Consider the following 24226-nt stretch of genomic DNA (forward strand, 5'->3'; position numbering starts at 1 on the left):
GTCTTTGCTCTATATACTCCAATGTGGATGGTTAAATGGTAAAATGTTATTAACATCTTCAAAAATGGTTAATGTTGTAACTTACCAGATATACAATGATTAGAGCAGACAGGAGCAATCTTCATTTCGCCAGTAAAACCTTTACGTTTTATTGCATTTAACCATTGTTGCAGTGTAAAAGTGAACTAGGATTACTTTGCATTCCACTCTTCAAAACAACACCAATAGGGCATATTATCTTTTTAAATTAATACTTCCAGAGAAAATGTTAAATTATTCTTTGTACAACACAAAATTATAAAGAAACGCAACTAAAATAATCTAAAACCACTAAAACACATTAAGAACCTAATACGTGCTAATACCAATGAAATGAACTGTCAATACGGATGGAATAGGCACAAAGACAACTAATGCAGCCACGATACAAGAGAGAGGTCCTAGAGAGAGACAGACAAGGTGGTGGAAACTTTGACAGGCCGTGTAATTTGAGTTGCCTATATCAACTTAAATCGGGGAAATGGACCTCATATTTTTTTAACTGGGCTGATGGGGCAGTATTTCCAAATTTAAATACTTTTTTGTATTTAAATACGTCAGAACTCTCTTCTTCATTTAAAGAAGTACTGGTTTTAATCTGTCTTTTTGTCATTGTCATTAAGTGATACACAATAAAATGACATATATATCATGGCGCAGTTCTAAAACCTACAAAATAGAATATGCCAAAAGCAAAGACTAAAACCAGTACTTCTTTTAATGAAAAAGAGAGTTCTGACGTATTTAAATACAAATGAAGGGATTTAATGCGGTCAGAATGAGAGCAATAGCCAGGGAAAGAGGGAAGATAATCGCCACCTTTCGTAAACAAACAAATTCATAGTGGTAGACGGTAAATAGTTGAAGGTTGTAGTAATAAATATTTTACATCAAAAGACATGAGAGACTATTTGTAGAGGATTGAAATCTATATTAAAAACAGCTGTTAAAATTGTTCTGCAAATATATTCAAAAATTTTATAAAAAATGTTATTCAGTTTTTAAATTAACATGCCACAGTTAAGTTAGGCCACACACATTGCAACAACGCTTTTTTCGAATTTAATTCTTTATTATAAAGCTTTTTTTAAGAAGTGGCACACGAAAGTTAAAAATATTGAACACAGAGGTGAAACTAATATTAATTCAGCAAATTTATTACTACATATTACAATGCTATTACCCTTAACAGACCTGTTGGAACCGTTTCCTAAAAGTGTTTATGCATTGTGGGAGTTTAGTTACAATAGAATAAATTGTATGTATATACCTACGTAAAATTATTGAAAAAAAAAGTAACAATAACATAATCAAGGACTTCTTCACTTTATATAAAACACTAATTTAGCATTTAAACAGTTTTAAAACTATTTAACTCCCAAATACTTTAGGAAAGTAGGTATTTGTTTTGATAAATACAAATAACAATTCTGAAAAGTATTTAAACACCAAGTATGGCACTGTGTACTCTATTTATCCCCTAAATACAGAAAAGTGGTTGAATTTTGAAATATGTACTGCCAATCAGCATTAGGCCTTAGCCAAGTTAAAATATTCAACGAACAGTAAATACTGATTCAATCGGGTCCATTTATATAGGCAACTCAAATTACACGGCCTGTCAAAGTTTCCACCACCTTGTCTGTCTCTCTCTAGGACCTCTCTCTTGTATGTTGGTGTCAATCTTGCTTCACTATTTGAATGGGACATGGCCATTCCATCCGTATTGACAGTTCATTGGCTAATACCATAGATAAATAATATAGTATTACCAGATAGATAGGCAACTCACTGTAAAAATTTGGTTCCTTACGCCATTTGCGAGCGATGTGTTAACTAATCACCATTTGGCGGGAAATTCAAATGGACAAGCATTAATTTTATCCGTTTAGCGCCTCTTGCGGGCAATTTCGTTACTAATTAAAATATCTTTATATTTTACAAGAAATAATCTCACCTATATTATTAAAATAAAATACCAAAACTTACTAAGCTTGTTAAAGTATTTTATTTAAATAATATCTAAGTAATACTCATAAATTATTCGGAATTCTCAAGTTGCAAAATATGTTATTTTTGCTGTCAAATTTAGTAAGGAAAAGGGATATAAAAAAGTTAGACAATTTTTTTCTAAATATATGTACGTGTATTTATTCGTTGTTTCAGATAAAACAGTTATAAACTAATTACTATTTACCATTTACCTATGCATTTTCTAACTTTTTTATGATTTGTACACAACAATAATAAATCATGTTTATTTTTTTTATTAACACAACACCAAAGTTCTTTCGCAACTAAAACAAAACTACACACTACACTTTATAAACGAAGGATAAGGAACCAACTGAAATTGAAATTACTAAGAATAAATCGTTACAGATAATACAATAAAAACTGTAAACTAATAGAAAATTATTTGTACTTGCACTAACTCTAGCTGTCATTACTTTTGAAGAATTGACAATCGAGTTAAGCCTCGTTTGATTATTTTATTTGTGACATTCAGGTATGGTGTTTTAACATAAATGATTGGTTAAAGTCTTCGTGAGCGAGAAAGGCTGTCGTTTCTCTTTATTTAGCTGAGCGGTGTGGAAGTGGTGGGGGAAATTCCCCAATTTTTCCATATGAGATTCCGGGTCATGGCTAATACTGCCTGATATAAAACATTTATGTTTACTTCCCCTTCCCAGCCGCCATTCGCCATATTGACAATCTTGGAATCTTGACAGCATGGCAGCGTTGCCATACTTATTGCTTTCACCGGTTTATAGGGAAAACCAACGAGCGGTTTGACGTCACAACCGATTCCGCCCGTTGAAAGACTAATTTAAATTCTGCAGTTTTTAATTGCTTATATTTATTTCATAATAATAAAATATGAGTTTTTGAAGTTATACTTCTTTACCGGCGATAGAGGGTGAATTTTTATATGTTAAAACCTATCAGCCCGGCGCATGCGCATTATAACTTTGTTCTGATTGGATGTTCAAATGACATGTCAAAAATTATCCGATATGGCAGCTGTAGGACAGATGTGGTTTGGAGGTAAAGGTAAACAAATGTGTAATATATTAGTTTTATTGTTGTGAGGACAGAAACAAAAAAGTTTATAATATTGTAGTGACTTTTAAATAGTTTTTAAAAGCAACAGGTACGTAATAATTGTTAATGTATCATGGGTATAAACCTACCTATTTGATCTGCCAAAATACATAGTATGTAATACTTTTATTTATATAATTTGATTACCATCAAAATTTCTATCAATATTCACCTAATATATTGATTTCTTACTCTATGTTTTGTTGTATTTTTTCAATTCTAAATCATTTCAATTCAAAATTAAAATAATTTGATCAATTTTCAAAATATCAAAATATCACAAGTTTAATCCGTTTAGTTAGTCGATCTTCGTAAATAATGACACATAATGTCCGTGGCTAAGCGTTGAAGGCGAATGAATTCCAATACCAACCGCGCTTATCAGCGCTGGTTCGAGTCCCAATAGAAACTTTCTTTTTTGTTTTTTTTAATACATTTTATGATTATAAGTATATTTATTATATAATTGTATTTTCAGAAAATACGTATTTAGTTAAAAAAATGTTCGTTTGTGGCTTGTTTAATGTGTTTGTGTGTGTTTTATTCTTTTATTATTTTAATTTTTGGCACTGTTCTAATAAAAATGTTTGAGAAGTAGTAAGTATAAATTAGTTTAATATTTAAACAAAATATAAATAAAAAGTATATTAATTTCGTTTAAATCATATAATAGAAGTATAATTTCTTACGTGCTTACAAAGTACACACACATTCTTTTTTTGTAAACTGGGCTTCTTTAAACAGCATTATATAACGTTTATCAGTAATATTTCTGGAATATAATTTTTATGCAAGTTCCCCATTGTGTCATGTTTTTACTGAAGACCATATTTACTTGGCTTTTTCGATCTTGATATTTATGCCATATTGCGTAGCAAGCAATATTTATGTTTGTAAGTAATCGTTGTATGGTCCTTTTCATGGGCATTTTTCAGTGCGTCACATGATAGAAAAAAAGGTAAGTTCGTGATAATATACATTTATACCATTTATTCTAAAAACAAATCAATTGTGTTTATTGCATTTATAAAATGGTATTTTCTTTGATTTTTATAGTCATAAATTGTACAGATACCCCCTCTGTGGCGCAGTGGTAAGAGCGCCTACCTTTGAAACGAAAGGTCGGGAGTTCGAATCCTACCAGGGGCAGAAATTTTTCGTTTATTATAAATTAATAAATGAAAAATAGTTTCTGTCCTTGTGGGATCGGTACTCACCGGAGGGACCGCAGACGTTCGGAAACAATTAGCGTCTCTTTGCAAAGACAATGACGTCGACTTTGCAAAGTAACAAGACACTTACTCAACACATACACTACACATTACTCCCCTGACTTAGTGATAAGTTATACAATTACGTGGCTAAAGGTTCTAGTTCTAAACCAAAGCCAGAATCAGAGAAAAAAAATTGTACAGATTATATTCGTAGATATATTATATAATTCGTAAATAATTTTTTCTTCGATTATAGCGCCATCTATCGACAACTAGAATAACTAGAATAAATGTTATAAATGTCTGTAATCACAGACGTGCCTTTTTTTCTGTCACTTGCCACTTAATGCGTTAGAAAGAAATCGAAAAACTGTGACGCACTGAAAAATGCTCATGAAAAGGACTCTACCTGGATCATCAAATACAACGACAACGTTACAGTATTCATAAATAAACAAAGTATATGCAGATAACAATAAGTTATACCTTTTATTTTGAAACATATATACACAAAATCAATTACATAAAAAACCTTTATTCTTAATTTGAAAATGTCCTGATGATGATGTCCATCCAGTCTTATATTTCGTTTTCTGACGGTTCCGTTCCAAAATATCGATCGCCGAAATTCCCGATGCCGGGTAATACATAAAATTTATCATTGATTTCGGGATCGATGGCTGTAGTGACTATTTGAACCTCCGGGAAGGCATAAGCTATCGATTGCACTCCTGATTCGGCCATTAGTAAAGATACTATTAATATATTACTTTCCAGAACATCGTGGTCTAATAGAACTCGGATGGCCATCATTGCGGCTGCACCGGTGGCTACGGTAGCGTCCATCAGTATTACTTTGTAGTCCTTGATGTCTTTGGGTAATCTCAAATAATACAACTGAAACAATAACGAATAGCAATATTAAATAATGTGTAAATCAGTATTATTTAATCAGCTATAATTAATAACAGCAAGGTCAGGAGATCAGGATGCAAACATCCAATGGAAGAACTTCTGACTGTCTGCTTTTTCAACGTGCCTTTAGACTTTAGAACGATATAGTAATAGTGGGCAGAAGTATGAGAGACATGGTGCAGTGTTTTACAAGGCTTGCGGACGTGGCAAGTGAATTAGGACTTGTGGGTGGTAAACGAAGAAAAAACCAAATGGCCATGAGAGCCAGAGTGGACTAACTGATTTTACCATTACTTTATATAATCAAAGAAAATGATTAGAAGCTAATAATGTCCGATTGTTTTAGTAGTTTTATGTTGACCTAGAATCATTATTGGTCAACATACAATTACTAAAACAATCGGACATTGAGAGCTTCTGATCATTTTCTTTAATTATGTAAAGTAATGTTAAAATCAGTTAGGCCACTCTGGCTCTCATGGCCTCAAATATATGTTAGTTTCTAAAAACTCCCGAAATATCTAACACCATTATCATGTAACGCTACAACCGTGGCTGGCTACAACGTGGCTAATTGTATAACTTTTTTCCAATTTGTTTGGTTTTCCATCAACCTAGCTAGGGTCAAATGGAATGTTCATTTTCCGGAGATCTGCTTGGATGTTATCTCTCTATCGCATTCTGGGACGTCCAACTGGTCTTTTGCCTGTAGGAATCTCCTCCCATACCAGTTTTACAAGTCTCTCGTTATGAAGTCTGTGCACGTGGCCTGCCCTTCTTAGTAGCTGTGATATAATTTCTTGGACAATATCGGTGTCATTGTAGAGTTCTTTTAATTCGATATTGGTTCTGATCCTATACTTTAGGAGTCGAAGTATCCTATACTTTAAAGTATGTTTCGTTCGAAAAGCTTTTCTTCGTTTGCTTTGGTCATGGTCCACGTTTCGCATCCATATGTTAGTACAGGTCTGACGATGGATTTATAGATTTTGATCTTGGAACTTCTTGTAAGATTTTTTGATTTTATAAGCTTATCCAGTGAGATTAGACAGAGATTTGTCTATTGGGGTCTGTCTTTTATATTATCTTCAGTAACATCGTTGTCAGCTGTGCTTACGGCCCCCAGATACTTAAAACATTGTACTCTTTAAAAATTGAAGGTGTTGACTGTCACATTTTGTCCTATCCTGTCTCTTCGTGTCGTTCTATTTATACACATATATTTCGTCTTCTCTTCACTAATCTTCAGCCCTACTTCACTTGTTGCTCCGTCCACCTTATTGAAAATGTCGTTTATGGATAGGATGGAATCTCCAACGAGATCAATATCATCTGCGTATGCTAGTAATAGCTTGGGACCTTGAGCCGATAGCAGTTCTGTTTTTATTTCGGCCGACCTTATGGTTTTCTCATGGCGAAATATCTAACAGTAAATTCAAATGAACAACCATACATTTGAGCAAGTCAAGGAATTTACATATCTTGGATCGCTAGTGAACTCAATAAACACGACAAGCGACGAAATAACAAGACACATAGCAATAGCACACAGAACTGTTCACGGTCTCCAGAAATATTTAAAAAATAAAAATATAAAAAGTACTGTAAAGCTCAATATATACAGGAACTTAGTAAGACCTGTTTTGATATATATCGTATGGGGCTGAAACGTGGACTTTATCTCAAAACGACTACAGACTTCTTGGTATTTTTGAGAGAAAAATTCTTAGAAAGATTTTTGGGACCGTAAACGAAAATGGGCTATGGCGTCGAAGATACCACTTTGAACTGTATCAGTCATACACCGATCCAGCTATTGTGAAATTCGTGCTAGACTTAGATGGGCTGGACGTCAGATCACGAATACACTCAGAAATTGACATTTTCAAAACCAGAGGGCACAAGAAGTAAAGGACGACCACGAAGACGATGGATTGATGATGTGGAAGAAGACCTAAAGATTCTAGGCGTCAGAAGATTGAGGGAAGTTGCCAGGAATCGACAGGTGTGGCGACTTCTTTGCGAGCAGGCCAAGATCCACAACGGATTGTCGAGCCACTTATGATGATGATGAACCAGTTTTTTAGAGCAGCCGTTAACAGAATACAAATAGTGATGATGATCGTCAACCTTCGAAAGAAGATGGCACCTTAAGAAGAGGAAATCAATATTAAAAAAATCACAAGGACAAATCGTGACGAACTTTATCTTACAAATATTGTAATTTTAACTTACTTCAGGTTCACCAGTTTGTAGATTAGTCTGTATTAATATTTTTCCTATTCTGATATCTTTACATACATCACATACTGCTTGTTCCATAGTTTCACCTGCTCTCAAAATTGAAACGCCACATATATTACTAGTGGCCATCTTTTTACCTGGAAGAAACAAAGTCCTTTTTAGTTGTGTTTTGTGCATTTACAGAGTAGGAGAGTCAATAGAGAACGAAAACATGCACTGTTTCGGAATAATTCAAACAAGCTTTTGTTAGTCTATATACATGGTAAGGTAAAAAATTCTACTCACCGATTTAGCCGCTAATTGTTTATTAATTGTTTAAACAATATCAATTTTTTTGTATAAATAATTTTAAAAATATCGTTGATCTCAACAGAGAAAACTAAATCGATAGCAATATCAGCGGAACCGAGACCATGTAAACTGGTCGTAAATAACAAAATAATAGAACAAGTGATGGAAACGGAAAACTTGGAAATAAAACTGTCCAGCTACGGAAAAGTGGACGAAGAAGTACAAAAACAAGTGAACATGGCAAACAGAGCAGCAGGATATCTCAACAAAACAATCTGGTGAAACAAATACCTCACAATGGAAACGAAAACCAGGACATATAAATCAATAAGACCGATAACGACGTACACAGAGGAAACAAGAGCAGATACGGCGAAAACACAAAGACTGCTGGAAACAGCAGAAATGAAAGTCTTACTAAAAATAACAAACCAAACTCTAAGAGACAGAGTAAGAAGTGAGGAAATACGAGCGAGATGTGGTATAGAAGAACTCAACATGTGGACTAAAAGAAGAAAAATAGAATGGAATCAGCACATAGAAAGAATGACAGAAAATAGAATAGTACGAATAGACAAATCGCCAAATGGAAGAAGGTCATTGTGACGACCGAGAAAAAGATGGTCAGACAATGTCAATTGAGGCTAAAAACCGAATGAAGTAAAACAGGCAATGACCCTATATATAAAGTAAAGTAGGAAGAAGAAGAAAAATATCGTTGAATTTATCATTTTACTTTGATAAAATTTGTTTCCATTTTGTTTTTGATTATGCTGAATCCGAATATGGCATTATACACTCTGGGCCAAAATTAACCGCCCGCCTTAAAAATGGGTCACTTTTGATGTCTCATAGTTCCTAAACCTATTGTCCAATTTATGTGATTTTTTTAGTATCTTATAGCCTTATTCTTTAGCAATATCGCTGTAATAACATTGTTGCTAAAGGGGTATATTTTCATTGCATACCGAGTGTACGAATCAAACTGTGTTTTCTTCCAAGGTTCGCATCACCCTGTGGAATATTCTAGCAATTGTAAAATATACTGAAATTAAAATCCCCCTAACATTCTGTTATTTGATTCATTCGCTTATGTTGAATAATAAAAAATTAGCTACTTTAACAACTAGCCATGTTTTTCATCAACACAGGATTTTTTAAATAAGCATTACAAACTTTAATGGAATGAACATTATGAATGAATGAACTAGATTATACATGAAAAAATAATGGCAATTTGATTTATAAACGTATGTCCGCAAATGTTTCGTTTCCGATATAGAGGGCGTTGAAATTTTTTTACAAACTGATAATTTATTTAGGGCCGGTTGTTCGAACGCTAATCAAGAAGTTGATTATAATCAATCATTTATTGTAATCAATTTTCTTGATGGGAATCAAATCGCGACATGAAAAATACATGTAAAACACTAATCAGTTATTGATTGTAGGTAAAACAGTAATTAAAATATAGCCGCAGCTCTAAAATATAGCTTATTATTATTATTGATTTGTAAGTAAAAACAAGAAATTAACATCAGAAAGAGTTTAATTATGTTTTATTTTAAATTAAAACCAAAATAATAAAATAAATCAGTCAACATAACCTCAAAATGCGACATCTGTCAGAAGTACGCTTAATCAAATATAATTGTAATTAAATATTTGATAATGATCAGTTTTGATTAGCGTTCGAACAACCGGCCCTTATTGTTTTTAAACCAGTTGGGATATGCAAATGAAATTTGGTGATTTTAAGACGTAGTTATTGAAAATTTTTTGACATACAGCTAAGAATTTAATATTCACCATTGGCGCGCATACGGGTATTAAATGGTGCACGCGCGCCAATGGTGAATATTAAATTCTTAATTGTATGTCAAAAAATGTGCAATACATACGTCTTAAAACTCACCAAATTCCATTTGCATATCTCAACCGGTTTTAAAGCAATAAATAAATCGTCAGTTTTTAAGAAAAATTTTAACATCCTTTATATCGGAAACGAAGCATTTGCGGACATACGTTTATAAAGCAAACTGTTATTATTTTTTCATGCAGAATTACCCCTTAAAGTTTGCCATACTTATTTAAAAACACCCTGTATTGATGAAAAACATGGCTAGTTGTTAAAGTACCTAACTTTTTTATTATTAAAACATAAGCGAATGAATCAAAATACAAAGTGTTAAGAAAACATGAGGCTATAGTTGGGTTTTAATTTCAGTATTTTACAAATGCTAGAATATTCCACACGGTGATGCGAACTTTGGGAAAAAAACAGTTTGATTTATTACGGCGATATTGCTTAAGAATAAAGCTATAATCGGAGAACAGGTTTAGAAAACATGAGACATAAAAAATTACCCGTTTTTAAGTTGGGTGGTTAATTTTGGCCCAGAGTGTAATTTGAAAATTCAAAAATTAATTTTAGAAAAATCTTTATATAAGGTTTCTCGTGTAAAATTTTCTGAATTTTTCAATGGTCAAGTCAGTTTTTTTCTAAGATTTATATTTTCGTAGTTATTTAAAAAAAAACAACAACTAATTTCGCAGTTCATTTGTTTAATAAAAAATGAAGCACCCACTTCTGGAGTAGACCTTTTAATATGTTGTTTATTAAACATTTCTTAATCAAGTTACAAAAAGTTTTATCTTGTTTGATTTTTTCCGTAGTCAAAATCTCTATTGATTCCCCTAATACAACAAAGAGACCGGTCTAGTTAGACTCAAAAATAGGAGTGAGGTTACAATAATTACCATCAAGCTGAAAATTGGCAGGATTGTTCAAAATACCATCATAAACGAAATTTAGAAAGTCCTCATAAATCCGACCCGAGCTAAAAAATTTACGCGGGGTCAAAGGTCACCAAATATGGTTTTTAGCGATTTTCAGCGAAACGGTAAGTTTTATCATAAAATTAGTTCTAACAAAAAATGTAGATTAGATAATTATCTATAAAAAATATCTCTAACATAATAGACCAAGAGGCAGCGCTGAAAAATCTATTTGAATTTACTAAAGCTAGATTTTTCACAGTTGATTACTGTGAGTGTATAGAGAAACATACTGCGGTCGGTCAAGTGAAACGTAGAACAGGGGTTACTGAGAGGGTATCAAAGTTGCTTTCCTACGAAGGTAATTATTTCCATTTACTAATCGCCTGACCGACTATAATAACTTTTATTTATATTTAATTTAGAATGTGTGTACTGATTTTCAGCCTTAGTAAATGGAAATAATTACCTTCGTAGGAAAGCAACTTTGAAACCCTGTCATTAACCCCTGTTCTACGTTTCGCTTGACCGACCGCAGTATGTTTCTCTACACACTCACAGTAATCAACTGTGAAAAATCTAGCTTTAGTAAATTCAAATAGATTTTTCAGCGCAGCCTCTCCGTCTATAATATTCTATCGGTCAACTTAACTTATATTACACATAATAATATAAGATATTATAAATATGATAATGTTTCTACTATACAGCTTGCGGTCTACCGAGGGATGCAATGTATAAGCTGTATTATATTACAACAAAAACCAACAAAAAAATCTTCATTCCATTCACAAAGTGAATGTAACGCGAAAATAATAAGAATTATTATTTCAATTTTACGGCTTATTCCCAACAAAAATAGTAAATTGATATGACAAAGTATTAACTTATAATAATTCTTCTTACTTATGTGTCTTATTCAATTTGTAAAGATGGGTTTTGTCGGAATAAACACGTTCTATCGGTACGTCGGCTAATCTAATCAACCTACCTATTCTTTTCTTGGAAGGGTTTTAACATGATAATGAAAGCCAACTTTCTAGGCAAAATGTTTATTGCTAAGTACCAATAAACATTTCAACATCTACAATAAACTTTATACAAATTTAGTTTGTTTACTCTTATGCAAATTACACCGTTATCTTCCTGGGTGGCGAAATCCTTCAGGTAGATGACACCCTCGAGGTATTAATTAGTCTTGAGTACTAATCCGGAGTGAAAATACGTGTTGAACCTAATTTTACTTGAATGTGTTGAAGTTTTTAAAAAAACTAATTCAACTGTCATTCTTCTCTCCATGTATGGAGCGCCTAAAAAAACTACGTGCTTAGATAAGTTTCGATATGCAGGTTTCTTTAAAAATACTCGAAATAAAAAACAAGTGCAATTATCTTGTCTTCCTCCAACCTCAGCGGCTACTCATCAACATCTTTTTCGGGTATATTACCAAGTTCAAGTGTGGCTTGGTTATCAGCTAGATCCAAAATACTTAGTCGACAGTTTATTAGAACCAATTCAAACTTTACTCCCACCTGCGCCGGAAAATCTCCTGAACACAATTTTTTTCAACTGTAAAAAGGGGTGTAGCGCTAAATGTGGTTGCAAAAAAGTTAAAACTGTTTTGTTCGGAAGCATGCACTAATTGTTAAAACCGGTCGTGCTCCAATGTTGAATCACCAACAATTGAGGACTCATTTGATTCTATCGAGGAGCCATGCAATGTGTCATTATTGGGGCAATTTACTTGCACCCAGGATGAATAAGAAGAAAAAGAACAAGAAGAAGAAGAACTAGAAGGTGAAGAATAAGAACAAGGAGAAGAGGAAGCAGAAGTATTAGAAAATTATAAACCAGTTGGATAAATTTCCTTTTTTTTTTTAATTTATAGGTACCGCTTTTTATAACTTTTATCATTTTTAACACTTGCCAATATCAATTATTCAATGGCTTCAGATTAAACAGAATCATAACAGATCCGTGAGATAATCCTACTGGGGAAACCACGTTAACAAAACGCGCTAATTACACTACCTCAAAGGTGGTGTGGAAACTGTACGGATATTATGACGATTACAACTTTTTGAATCGTTGTATCTCAAAAACGTTGGCTCTTAGGAAAAAAAGTAATACGACATTTTTTATAGATAAATATCTAATCTACATTTTTTGTTAGAACTAATTTTATGATAAAAGTTACCGTTTCGCTGAAAATCGCAAAAAACTATATCTGGTGACCATTGATCCCGCGTAAATTTCATAGCTCGAGTCGGATTTATGAGGACTTTTTATACTTCATTTATGATGGTATTTTGAACAATCCTGCAAATTTTCAGCTTGATGGTAATTTTTGTAACCTCGGATGTGTAAGTTGACCGGAGTAAAAATGGTTATCTTAACTTACCGTGATAGAGCACGCCTTGTGGCGTTTCTACTGTTTTATCTATGAATGTCATCAACGACAACGTATATTCTATGACTAGTCTTATTAATCTTTTACTGTAAAATATAAACTCATCTCTGGGCGTATCTTTGTTTCTGATAAACGTATGCAAACCTCTGATCTGTGGAGTAGTCGGTAGCAGTCGCACTGTGTCTGGCCTGGGCATTTTGTAATGTTTGTTTACCGTGTAGGCCTGGGCAAGTTCTTCCCTGAGTTTTAATCCACGCTAAAATATGTATATCATCAATTACACTAACATCATTACATCAATTACACATCAATTATATTATATCATAATATTACGATACGCAGAAATATACAGTCCGTACAATATAGATACCGTTGCACGTCATTATCTACGTCAGAGATCTAAGTTGACATTGTTGCCCAATTACAAAAAATTCTTGAATTAATTTTAAATCAAATATATCACAAAATTATTGCGGAAGTGGATTATACAACAAAACAAATCAATATTCAAAGTAATTAAATAAAACCATTAGAAATAGAAAACAAGAATTAAGTTATAATCATACATTAAAGTAAATAATAAAACAATAAATATAATAAAACAAATACTTATATACTCCATCTAATTTACTTACCGTTGCACGTCATCCGCGTCATAGCCCGTGACGTCACATGATGCCAACACGAAATATTTAGGCGGTAGGTGTGTTCTTGTTTACAACAATCACTTTGTCGAGTACACTGCCATTACAGCCACTAGACATATTTTATTATATACGCGTAGAAATAATATTTAAAGATTTCTATTTTGATGTATTTGATTTAAAATGAAATCAAGAATTTTTTGTAATTGGGCAACAATGGCAACTTAGATCTCTAACGTAGATAATGACGTGCAACGATAAGTAAATTAGACGGACTGTAGTAAAGAATAAAAACAAATCTAAAGTGTCATCACCCAACTGTCAAATAAATGTTACCAATGTATGCCAAAATGTCACCTTTATTCGAACGCAATTAAGAGTGTAATCCGAACAAGTGTGCTTTATAAAAACGCTTTATATTTCACCCATACAAATTGAATGAAACAAGTTAGGGTGTTTCTTTAAAATTACATTAATAGAAATCTTCCAATATAATTTTTACACGTGTATAATAAAATATGTCGAGTGGCTACAATAGGGAGGGAACTTGCATAAAATTTTAAATTCGAAAAAAATGTTATAAATCACCACAGAACATAATTTAAAACATGTATCAAAGATTAAAAAGTTTTGTTTGTCTTTCGTTTGGCCCCTAAAGACGATTAAAAATTCAAATTACACCAGCCATCCCAAAACGCGTCGTGACGTCATCGGGTTATGTGTTTACATTCTACACCAACAAAGTAAACAATATTGTATATAATTTAAATTAGACATTATATAGTTTGAACTACTGATAGAAAACTTGTACTTTTACAAAATGGTTTTATTTTCCATAGTAAACTTTCTTTCCTTTCCTTCAAAAACTGTATCAAATTCCAATCTCAACAAACTGGTATATATTATTACAATGACATAAGATAAATGTGTATTCCACGACGACGAGCTGGCCAAATACCCAAGTAGGTGGAGGACAATAAACTAAAGAAGAAGAAGAAGAAGAATATACCTAAATATAACCACAAACGGAACCATATTTTAACATGGTTCGTTTATATATAACACGGGTCGTTTAAACTATTTTAAAATACAGAAAACTTTAAATTTGTACTTCTAAAAGTTTTTGAAAAGCGAAATTTTGGAGATCTCATTTTTATATAAAACTGAACATTATGTAATAAAAAACAATTGTGCAAGTTCCCCATTCCAGTGTACTTGGCTAAACGATTCTAAAAAGGAACAGAACTTCCACTTAAATATTTCGTGTTGGTATCATGTGACGTCATGTGCTATGACGCGGATGACGTGTAACGGTATCTATATTGTACGGACTGTATTGTTTCATATATTATTTTTATAAATATAGTTCTTTCATTGTATATTTGCTCATGCATAAAATTATTCACGAATTACTTTTTATACTAGCTCACTTTACATACATTTTCAGTGACAGTGATATTACCAACAGTATTCATTTGGCTTTCGACAAGTAAACATCACATAGTATCGTTAGCAAATGAATTAAGCCATAATTACAGTAATTAAGGTGATAATTAAAAACCGATTGTTATTAAAGTTAGAAAGTTTTTATTTGCAAAATTAAAATTCGACTGTGATAAGATACAAAAGTTTTATCTGCACAAATAAATAGTTACACTGTTAAATATTTCATGGAATATATGGCCTGGAGTAGTCCAGGCAATCTCGGGCCATAGTGTGAGATGGGTGTACTGAAATATGGAAAAGGACAATATGGTTTCCCTACCGACAACATCAAGTGAAACATTACTTTTTCAACAAAATCAAGTGCTCTTTACTGAGAATCAAGCCAGAAGTCAAAATGAGCAGATGTTATACAACGCCTGGTTACAGGAAAAACAAGAAAGAGAAAATCTACATATCGTCATACAACAAATGAAAATCCAAATAGATACCCTACAAAAGAAGATAGGCGAAGAAAAACAACAGCACAATGAAGATATAGAATATCGCACAGACGACGAAGAACTGTGTAAAGAAACGGAATGGATTCGAGTCCAAAATTCAAAAAAAAAGGAAGATAAGCAACTCCCCAAAGGAAGTACAGCCCCACTCCCATTAACAGAGAAGTAAACCAGACGAGACACAAACGGCACTTAAACCACCACCAGTCATTATAAACAAATTGGAAAAATACGACACCCTAGTCAGCCACTTATCAGGTAAGCAAATATCTTATCAAACTAGCATGCTTGCAGGTGGAAATATAAAAATTAATGTCAAAGACGAAAATAGCTACAGAAACCTAACCAAGACTCTAAATGACACAAATCTCGAATGGTATTCGTTTGAAGATAAACAAAATAGACCTCTAAAAGTGGTTGCAAGAAAACTGCATCAAACTTGCCAAGTTAAGAACATACCGGAAGACCTAAAAAATAAGGGATATAAAATAGAAAACGTAACCCAATTACTAAGAGGAAAGGACAAATCGCCACTGCCACTTTTTGCACTTACTTTCAGTAAAGAGGAAAATACAAAAAAAGTGTATAAAATTACCGAAATTTTAAACATGAAAGTGACGATAGAAGCTTTCAGAAAACCGAATTTGATTCCACAATGTAAACGGTGTCAAGAGTACGGACATACACAAAATTATTGCAGAAGAGAACCGAGATGCGTAAAATGCATCGAGAAACATTTAACAAAAGATTGTAAGAAGCCACAAGATAAAGAACCCAAATGCGTACACTGTGGTGGTGCCCACCCAGCTAGTTATGGAGGTTGCACAACTGCTATATCTCTTCAAAAATTACGGAACAAACAGATACCTACAACCAAACTACAAAACGAGGCAGCAGACATGGAGAATCCTACGCAAATCCATCCAAGAGAGGTTAACCAAAACCAAACATATGCTCAAATAGCCTCTAACCAGCCAAAACAACCAGTAGAGAATGATCTCAATTCGATATCAAACATGCTACACATAATAGAACGCATGAACAATCAAGAAGAATTCAATAAAAAAATCCTAGAAAGATTAAATAGCATAGAAACTAGTAGACGATAAAATGGCGGAAGAGTTAAGAATATTACATTGGAACGCAAACGGCCTCTTGCAACATCAGCAGGAGATGCTGTTTACCTTAAATAACCAAAAAATCGATATATGTTTAATATCAGAGACACACTTCAGTAAACAAACATATATTAAACTAAGAGGATATCAAATATATCAAGCTCTTCACCCTAAAACACAGCTAGTGGAGGAGCAGCAATAATCGTTAAGAATAATCTAATTCACTTCGAAAGAGAAAATATAGAGACTGAAGAAGCCATCCAGGCAGCTAGTATAAGTGTCAAAACAAAAAAATATGAAGTAACAATAGCAGCTGCATATTTTCCACCCAAACACAATCTAAAAAGAGAAAATTATGTCCACTTGCTTAACACGCTTGTAGAAAAATTTATTATTGGTGCAGACTTTAATGCTAAAAACACTGTATGGGGTTCAAGGTTAACCAATACAAAGGGTACAGAACTACATGCAGCAATAGAAAAGATAAACGGCAAATGGCACTCAACTGGAAAACCAACATATTGGCCCACTGATCAAAATAAAATACCAGACTTAATTGACTTTTTCATTTCAAGAAAAGTTGCAACAAATTTTATGAAAATAGAAGAAGTTGATGGTCCCAGTTCTGATCACTCTCTAATACTACTCACAATCAGTGAGCATATAATACTAAGAGAAAATAACTCAACATTAACCAATAAGAGAACGGACTGGGCTAGCTTTAGACAGGAGTTAAGTGACAGAATTGAGCTTAATGTACCAATCAAAACTAATGAACAACTTGATGAAGAAACAGAGACACTAACCATAAATATACAACAAGCAGCTTGGAATAATACCAAACAAATTGTAAGAAAAACCAAAGGACAAAATTATCCCAAAAAATTCGAGAACTGGTGCAAAGAAAAAGAAAAGCCAGGAAGACATGGCAAAAAATCAGAACTGCAGAAAATAAAAATGTATTAAACAACCTCACCCAACAGTTAAGAAGGGAAATAGATTTAATTAAAAATGAATCAGTAAACCAATACCTAAATGATCTGACAGATGACCAAACCACTGACTACTCGTTGTGGAAATGTACAAAAAGAATAAATAGACCAACGCAACAGATTCCGCCGATTAGAAAAGAAAATGGAACATGGGCAAGAGATGGAAAACAAAAAGCAAATCTTTTCGCTTTATACTTGGAAAATCTATTCCAAAATAACGAAATGGGAAATAATCATCAAGCCGAAAACGAAGATGATGAAAGCACTGAAATTGATTTGAACAATACTGATCAAGACATAATAAAGCCTACTACTCCTAAAGAGGTTACCAACGTAATCAAAAACAATATCAATCCCAAAAAGGCTCCAGGATTGTGGAAATGTACAAAAAGAATAAATAGACCAACGCAACAGATTCCGCCGATTAGAAAAGAAAATGGAACATGGGCAAGAGATGGAAAACAAAAAGCAAATCTTTTCGCTTTATACTTGGAAAATGTATTCCAAAATAACGAAATGGGAAATAATCATCAAGCCGAAAACGAAGATGATGAAAGCATTGAAATTGATTTGAACAATACTGATCAAGACATAATAAAGCCTACTACTCCTAAAGAGGTTACCAACGTAATCAAAAACAATATCAATCCCAAGAAGGCTCCAGGATTTGACTTAATAACAGGAGAAATACTACAACAATTACCTAGAAAGGCCATCGTAAAAGTCACAAACCTTATAAATGCAGTATTCAGGTTGCAATATGTACCAATAACGTGGAAAATATCTGAATTAATCATGATTCCCAAACCAGGGAAACCAACCAACAAGGTAGAATCATACAGACCAATATCTCTGCTACCAATTTTATCCAAACTATTTGAGAGGATATTGCTAGCACGAATGCAACCCATACTCGACCACAGGGAAATTGTTCCTTCCCACCAATTTGGATTTCGCAATAAACATTCAACAATAGACCAAATTCATCGAATAACAGATATTATAGAGAGATCTCTGGAGGAGAATAAAATATGCTCAGCTATTTTTCTAGACATATCAAAAGCATTTGACAAAGTGTGGCACAAAGGCTTGTTACTAAAATTAAAAAGATATCTTCCCATCCAATTTGTGCATCTAATACAATCATATTTGGAAGATAGAACTTTTAGAGTTAAACAGGAAGGCGAATATTCAGAATTACGGCCAATTAAAGCAGGAATCCGACAGGGCAGTGTTCTGGGACCCATACTATATTTATTATATACTTGTGACATACCTGTTACAGAAAATATTAAACTGGCAACATTTGCAGACGAAACTGCAATACTAGCAGTCGGTGAAACATTCGAAGAAACAACTAGACACCTGCAAAATGCAGTAAACAAAATAAACACCTGGAATAATAAATGGCGCATAAAAATCAAGGAAGGGAAATCTGCCCATATCGATTTCACCTACAAAAAAATAAATAGTCACCCAGTTCGAATAAACAATAAAATCGTTCCGTACAAGAAAACAGTTAAATATTTAGGGCTACATTTGGATAGCAAATTAAAGTGGCAGGAACATATCAGAAAGAAAACCGAAGAACTAAAACTGAAGTACAAGAAGTTATATTGGTTATTAGGTAGAAGCTCACAACTTACAATCAAAAACAAAGTATTAGTTTACAAACAAATGCTCCAACCAGTATGGTCCTATGGTCTACAGTTATGGGGCTGTACTAGTGAGAGTAACTATGCTTGCCTTCAAAGAGTCCAAAACCGAATACTAAGAAACATAGTCAACGCTCCATGGTATATCCGCAACAAAGACCTACATCGGGAACTTCGTATAGCAACAATCAAAGAAGAAATAAAGAAGACTGCCAAGGGTCACGAAAAACGACTCCACAACCATACAAACAGGGAAGTGTTAGAACTTTTAGATAATCAAAACCTAGTCCGCAGGCTCAAACGCACCAAACCTTTTGAACTTGTGTGATAGTGATAAATCTATAAAAATGTCAGTGTCAGTTTAAATTCGGACAGTGAACCTAGCCACAACAGTGATGTGTGCAACAATAATTATTAAATTCTAAGGTGAACCGTTGGGAATACCTAGGACAGTACAGTAGTAGATTAAGTTAAATGTAAAATGCTGGTTAGTCTTAAGATTAGGTGCATTGTTAATTTAATAAATAATAAAAAAGTGATATTACCACATTTGTTGTATTTACATATTTGTTTATTTGCATTGTATTTTCCAACCTACAAATTTTCATTACATTGACAGTACATATCAATGATATTACATATCGACGTACGTTTCACTAATTGTTTTGATTTAACTTGTCTGCAAATGAATAATGACGTTTGTGCAAAGATATAGTGGAAGAAATATATAATATGTATCATCATTTCTCAGCATCTAAATACGATACATGCTCAATCGATAAATCGCTAGATAGCCGCACCATAACTGGCTTATCATATGGCGAGATTTGTGCTGAGATTACTGGGTTTCCTAATCCTGAGATTTGGATCATTTCAGATGATACGCATTTAGTTAAAATTTTTGCCAACAATTGTTTAGAAATCATTTCTTTGTGGCATTTTTCAGTGTGTTTGTGTTTTTTATTATTTTACTTTTTTTAATTGTTGATATCGTTTTAATAAAAATCTTTGGAAAGTACAGTATTAAAATTAGTTCAATATTTAAATAAGATATAAATAAACTGTTTACAAAATATTGATTTCGTTGAAATCATATAATACAAGTATATGGGCCATTCCATGAACATACGCCTGTTTTGGATTACTTCGACAACGAATATTTTACAGTGTAACATAAGAAGTACGAAAGTAAATGGCGCTAATAATTATTCCAATGAACAACAATGTAATTTGCAATTTACTTTCGTTCTTCTTATTTTGCACAGTAAAATATTCCTTGTCGAAGTAATCCTAAACAGGCGTATGTTCGTGGAATGGGGTATAACTTCTTAGGTGCGTACAAAGTACACACGTATTCTTTTTTTTTATTTTTTTTTTAACTTACCAATTGCAATTGAGTCTGGACGTGCTGCACGATCAACTGTATAGCAACTTCGTTCTCCCCACCTCTAGGAACTATTATGTCGGCGTGACTCATGAGTGGAGCAATATAATGGTTAAACGACGGCTGCACCATCGAGGTATATTGTTTAAGTACTCCTTCTAAATCTCTGCCTCTTTGACTAATGTCTCTTCTTAACCTACGGGCTAACCGAACGTCTGGATCTGCGTCTACGAAGATTTTCATATCCAGCATATCGTTTACTTTTTGGTTGTGGAACGTGAGGATGCCTTCGAAGATTATCACGTTGGCACCGTACATGGTTTTCTAAAAGATTTTAAAATTTGTTTAGCAATAACAATTTCAATATTCGAACAAAATTAAAAATATAAACACTGCGCGTCAGAGAAAACTGGCCACCCATAAAATTTAAGAAATTGTTCATCTTATTATTTTTTTTTGTATTTATTTCATATTAAAGCTATTGCGTATTGAGTCCGTTACTCCTGTAGCACGTAACTTGACATTATCATTAGTACCAAATGGAAAACAAAGAAAAAATTGAAAAAACAATAAATATGTTGAAAATTTCGATGTACCATTACAGTTACAACAATAATTGCATTATAGAACCAAGAAAAGGCAAGAATCATCCGTTTCAATAATTTGTGTTGCAACCACGGTTCTGGATGACACTCATCATTCGATTTAGCATAGAACTGGTCACGTTTTGGATGCGATTTTGGAAAAAATGGTTCATTTCTAAATGAGAGCCATTCGAAGCTTTTCACATGTTGTTGACGCAGGTATACGACTTCTTAAATGCCGTTGAAGAAGGCTCCATATATAGGATTAAGGTCTGAACTTTAAGAAGGCTCGTCCACTTTTGGAATACCAACTTCTTTAAGTTGCTATGTTACAATCCTTGTAGAATCTCTGTTATGTATCTCTGCGCTGTTAATGCGCCTCTCTCAACCAAGACGAGATCCGTGTGTGCCTCAAAAGAATTCTCTACCCAAAACATTACTGATCCACCACCAAAAGCAACCCGGTGTGAAAATGCAGGCAGCAAACTTTCTCCAGCCCTTCTGTTGACCTTACTTTTACCATCTTTACCATAAATCGTTATTCTAAACTCGTCCGTAAACAGTATCTTTTTTCAATCGCCTATAGTCCGATTGATGTGTTCACGGGCAAATGCAGGTATGCGTCTTTTGGGAGCAGCAGTAAGTAACTGTCCGTTGCTGAATTGCAAGCTGTCAAATCCTGTTCTCTTAGGCCCGTATTTATAGTCGAGTCTCAAGACCTAGTCGGGTCTCGAGACCGACCTTGAATAAAATTTGTGTGCAAACTAAATACAACTTTTATTCAAGGTCGGTCTCAAGACTCGACGAGATCTTGAGACTTGTCTATAAATACGGGCATTAACCTTCTTCGAATAGAAACGTCGAGTAAAAAGGCTGATTACTGGTCCTAGAGCTTGCTGAATATACCTTTGGAGCATTCTAGCAGTTTGCGTCCGGTCTATCAATGCAGTAATAGTGAGGACGCGATGTTCTCTGACTTTTGACTTTCTTTTGGCACCCGTATCAGATCGCCTTTCATGAAATCCGGTCTCAAGAACTCTTTGGTAAGTTCTCTGCACAGCTGAACGACTAACATTCAATTGTCTTAACACATCTCTTTGACTTGCTCCATTTTCCAGGAATATAACGATCTGAGCAGACTTTCGACATTTTTCCACCCTTTAAGAAATACACTTCACTTTAAAGAGGCCAACACTAAGATATATCAGAAATATAAAGGACAATGGACATACCCACTGACTCAACTATCATGGACGACCATTGGAAGCGGGTTGTGCATTCAGCAAAGACCCACCCCGAGTTGGTTTTTTAATACCCAATTTAATTGTTGAGCAGTGTACATTAGTGTTGCCTCTCTCTATTGCCTTTCCTCCTTATGGAGTATTGCGGGCTCTTGCGTTTCTTAGCCAAAAGTGAAAGATGGCTGATTGGCTGGATCGGCGCATCCTCTTCTGTTTTATTGTTTCGAGATTTCCTCTACAAGTATTTTCCATTCCACTCTATTTCTCGCTCTATGTTTAAGTTCTCTCCATCTCAGGCCAATTCTTTCACGATCTCTTGTTACAGTTCTTCTCCAGCTATTATCGGGTCTTCCTCTTCTTCTTCTTCCGTCTGGTTGGTATTCGAGTGCTTGTCTGATTATATTATTTCGGTCCTTCCTTAGAGTATGGCCAATCCATTTCCTTGTTTTAATCGTGACTGTTATTTTCTCTTGTTTTGTTCTTCTCCATAGATCTATGTTTGTTATTTTATTCGGCCAATATATTTTCAGGATTTTTCTCAGCGATTTATTTATAAAGGTTTGTAATTTTTTAGTAGTTGTCTCTTATTGTCTCCAAGATTCTGCGCCATACAATAATAGACTCTTAATACAGCTGTTCAATATTTTTATTTTGGTTAATTCTGAAATATCGCGTGTGTTCTAGATTTTCTTTAATGAGTTAAATGCATGTTGTGCCTTTACTATTCTTTTTTCTACATCTGATCTACTACCCCCTTTTTTATGATTGATCCGATGTGAAGTTATCTACCTCATCTATTTGTCTTTCACTTATTTCAATTGTAGTTTCTTGATTGCTGTTTTTCAAGAGTTTTGTTTTTTTGTACATTAGTGTACATTTTGAATATTAGTGTTACAAGGTTTTTATTTCATGGGGTCTTTTTTAAAAGTATATTTACTGATTACATTAACACACAGATAGGAATTTTGCAAAAAATCTTATTGGTTTCAAGTACATCCGTACGAGAATAGTTTTTATGCCACTGACGACGACCCTTGCCTGCTTTTTGAATATTTGCATTCCTAATCAGATGCCAATCGTAACCAATTAAGACTTTAACAAACATAATAAAGAACCTCTTTTTCTTCTTAAGGTGCCGAGACCGCTTAGCAATCGTTGGCTCTCATGTTGCCCAGCCGCAGCTCTCTTATTTACAGCCGCACGTAATAATTCAGTGCTAATGTCCGTCCCACCTTGACTTTACAGTATAGGGAACATAGGCAATGCAGTCCTTATGAGAGTTTTATCTCTCGGTGATGCCGATTTTATCAAAAAGAATTTGTAATCGAACATTTGAGAGATTAAATTAAAACTATTTTATAAAGGCAATCTGCAATTTTAGGATTCATCTACGTAATAACTATACATAGTATATCAAATAAACTTAAACGCATACGAATCCTAAAATTGTAGATTGTCTTTCTAAAACAGTTTTAATTTAATCTCTCTAATGTTGGATTACAAATTCTTTTTGATAAAATCGGCATCACCGAGAGATAAAACTCTCAAAAGGACTACATTGCCTATGTTCCCTATACTGTAAAATCAAGGTGGGACGGACTATAGTAACGAACATCATAAGAGTTAAATTAAAAAAATACTATTAAGAATGAACGACACAAAAATTTAC

The 24226-nt window shown here is 33.6% G+C and overlaps 1 protein-coding gene across 2 annotated transcripts in view; it reads right to left on the minus strand.

Annotated features, from left to right (window-relative positions):
* Positions 1-4822: 4822 nt before the first annotated feature.
* LOC114335670 (uridine-cytidine kinase-like 1) overlaps positions 4823-24226 on the minus strand; it is a 65748-nt gene continuing 46344 nt past the window's right edge. For both annotated transcript variants that reach the window (XM_050643280.1, XM_050643281.1), the window contains 4 exons: positions 20733-21056; positions 12988-13252; positions 7509-7654; positions 4823-5255 (listed from right to left, as the gene is read on the minus strand). In XM_050643280.1, coding sequence (XP_050499237.1) covers positions 4938-5255; positions 7509-7654; positions 12988-13252; positions 20733-21056 — 1053 coding nt within the window. In that variant the 3' untranslated portion in view covers positions 4823-4937. The remainder of the gene's footprint in view (positions 5256-7508; positions 7655-12987; positions 13253-20732; positions 21057-24226) is intronic.

Source organism: Diabrotica virgifera, chromosome 2, assembly GCF_917563875.1.
Source record: "Diabrotica virgifera virgifera chromosome 2, PGI_DIABVI_V3a".
Taxonomy (NCBI): domain Eukaryota; kingdom Metazoa; phylum Arthropoda; class Insecta; order Coleoptera; family Chrysomelidae; genus Diabrotica; species Diabrotica virgifera.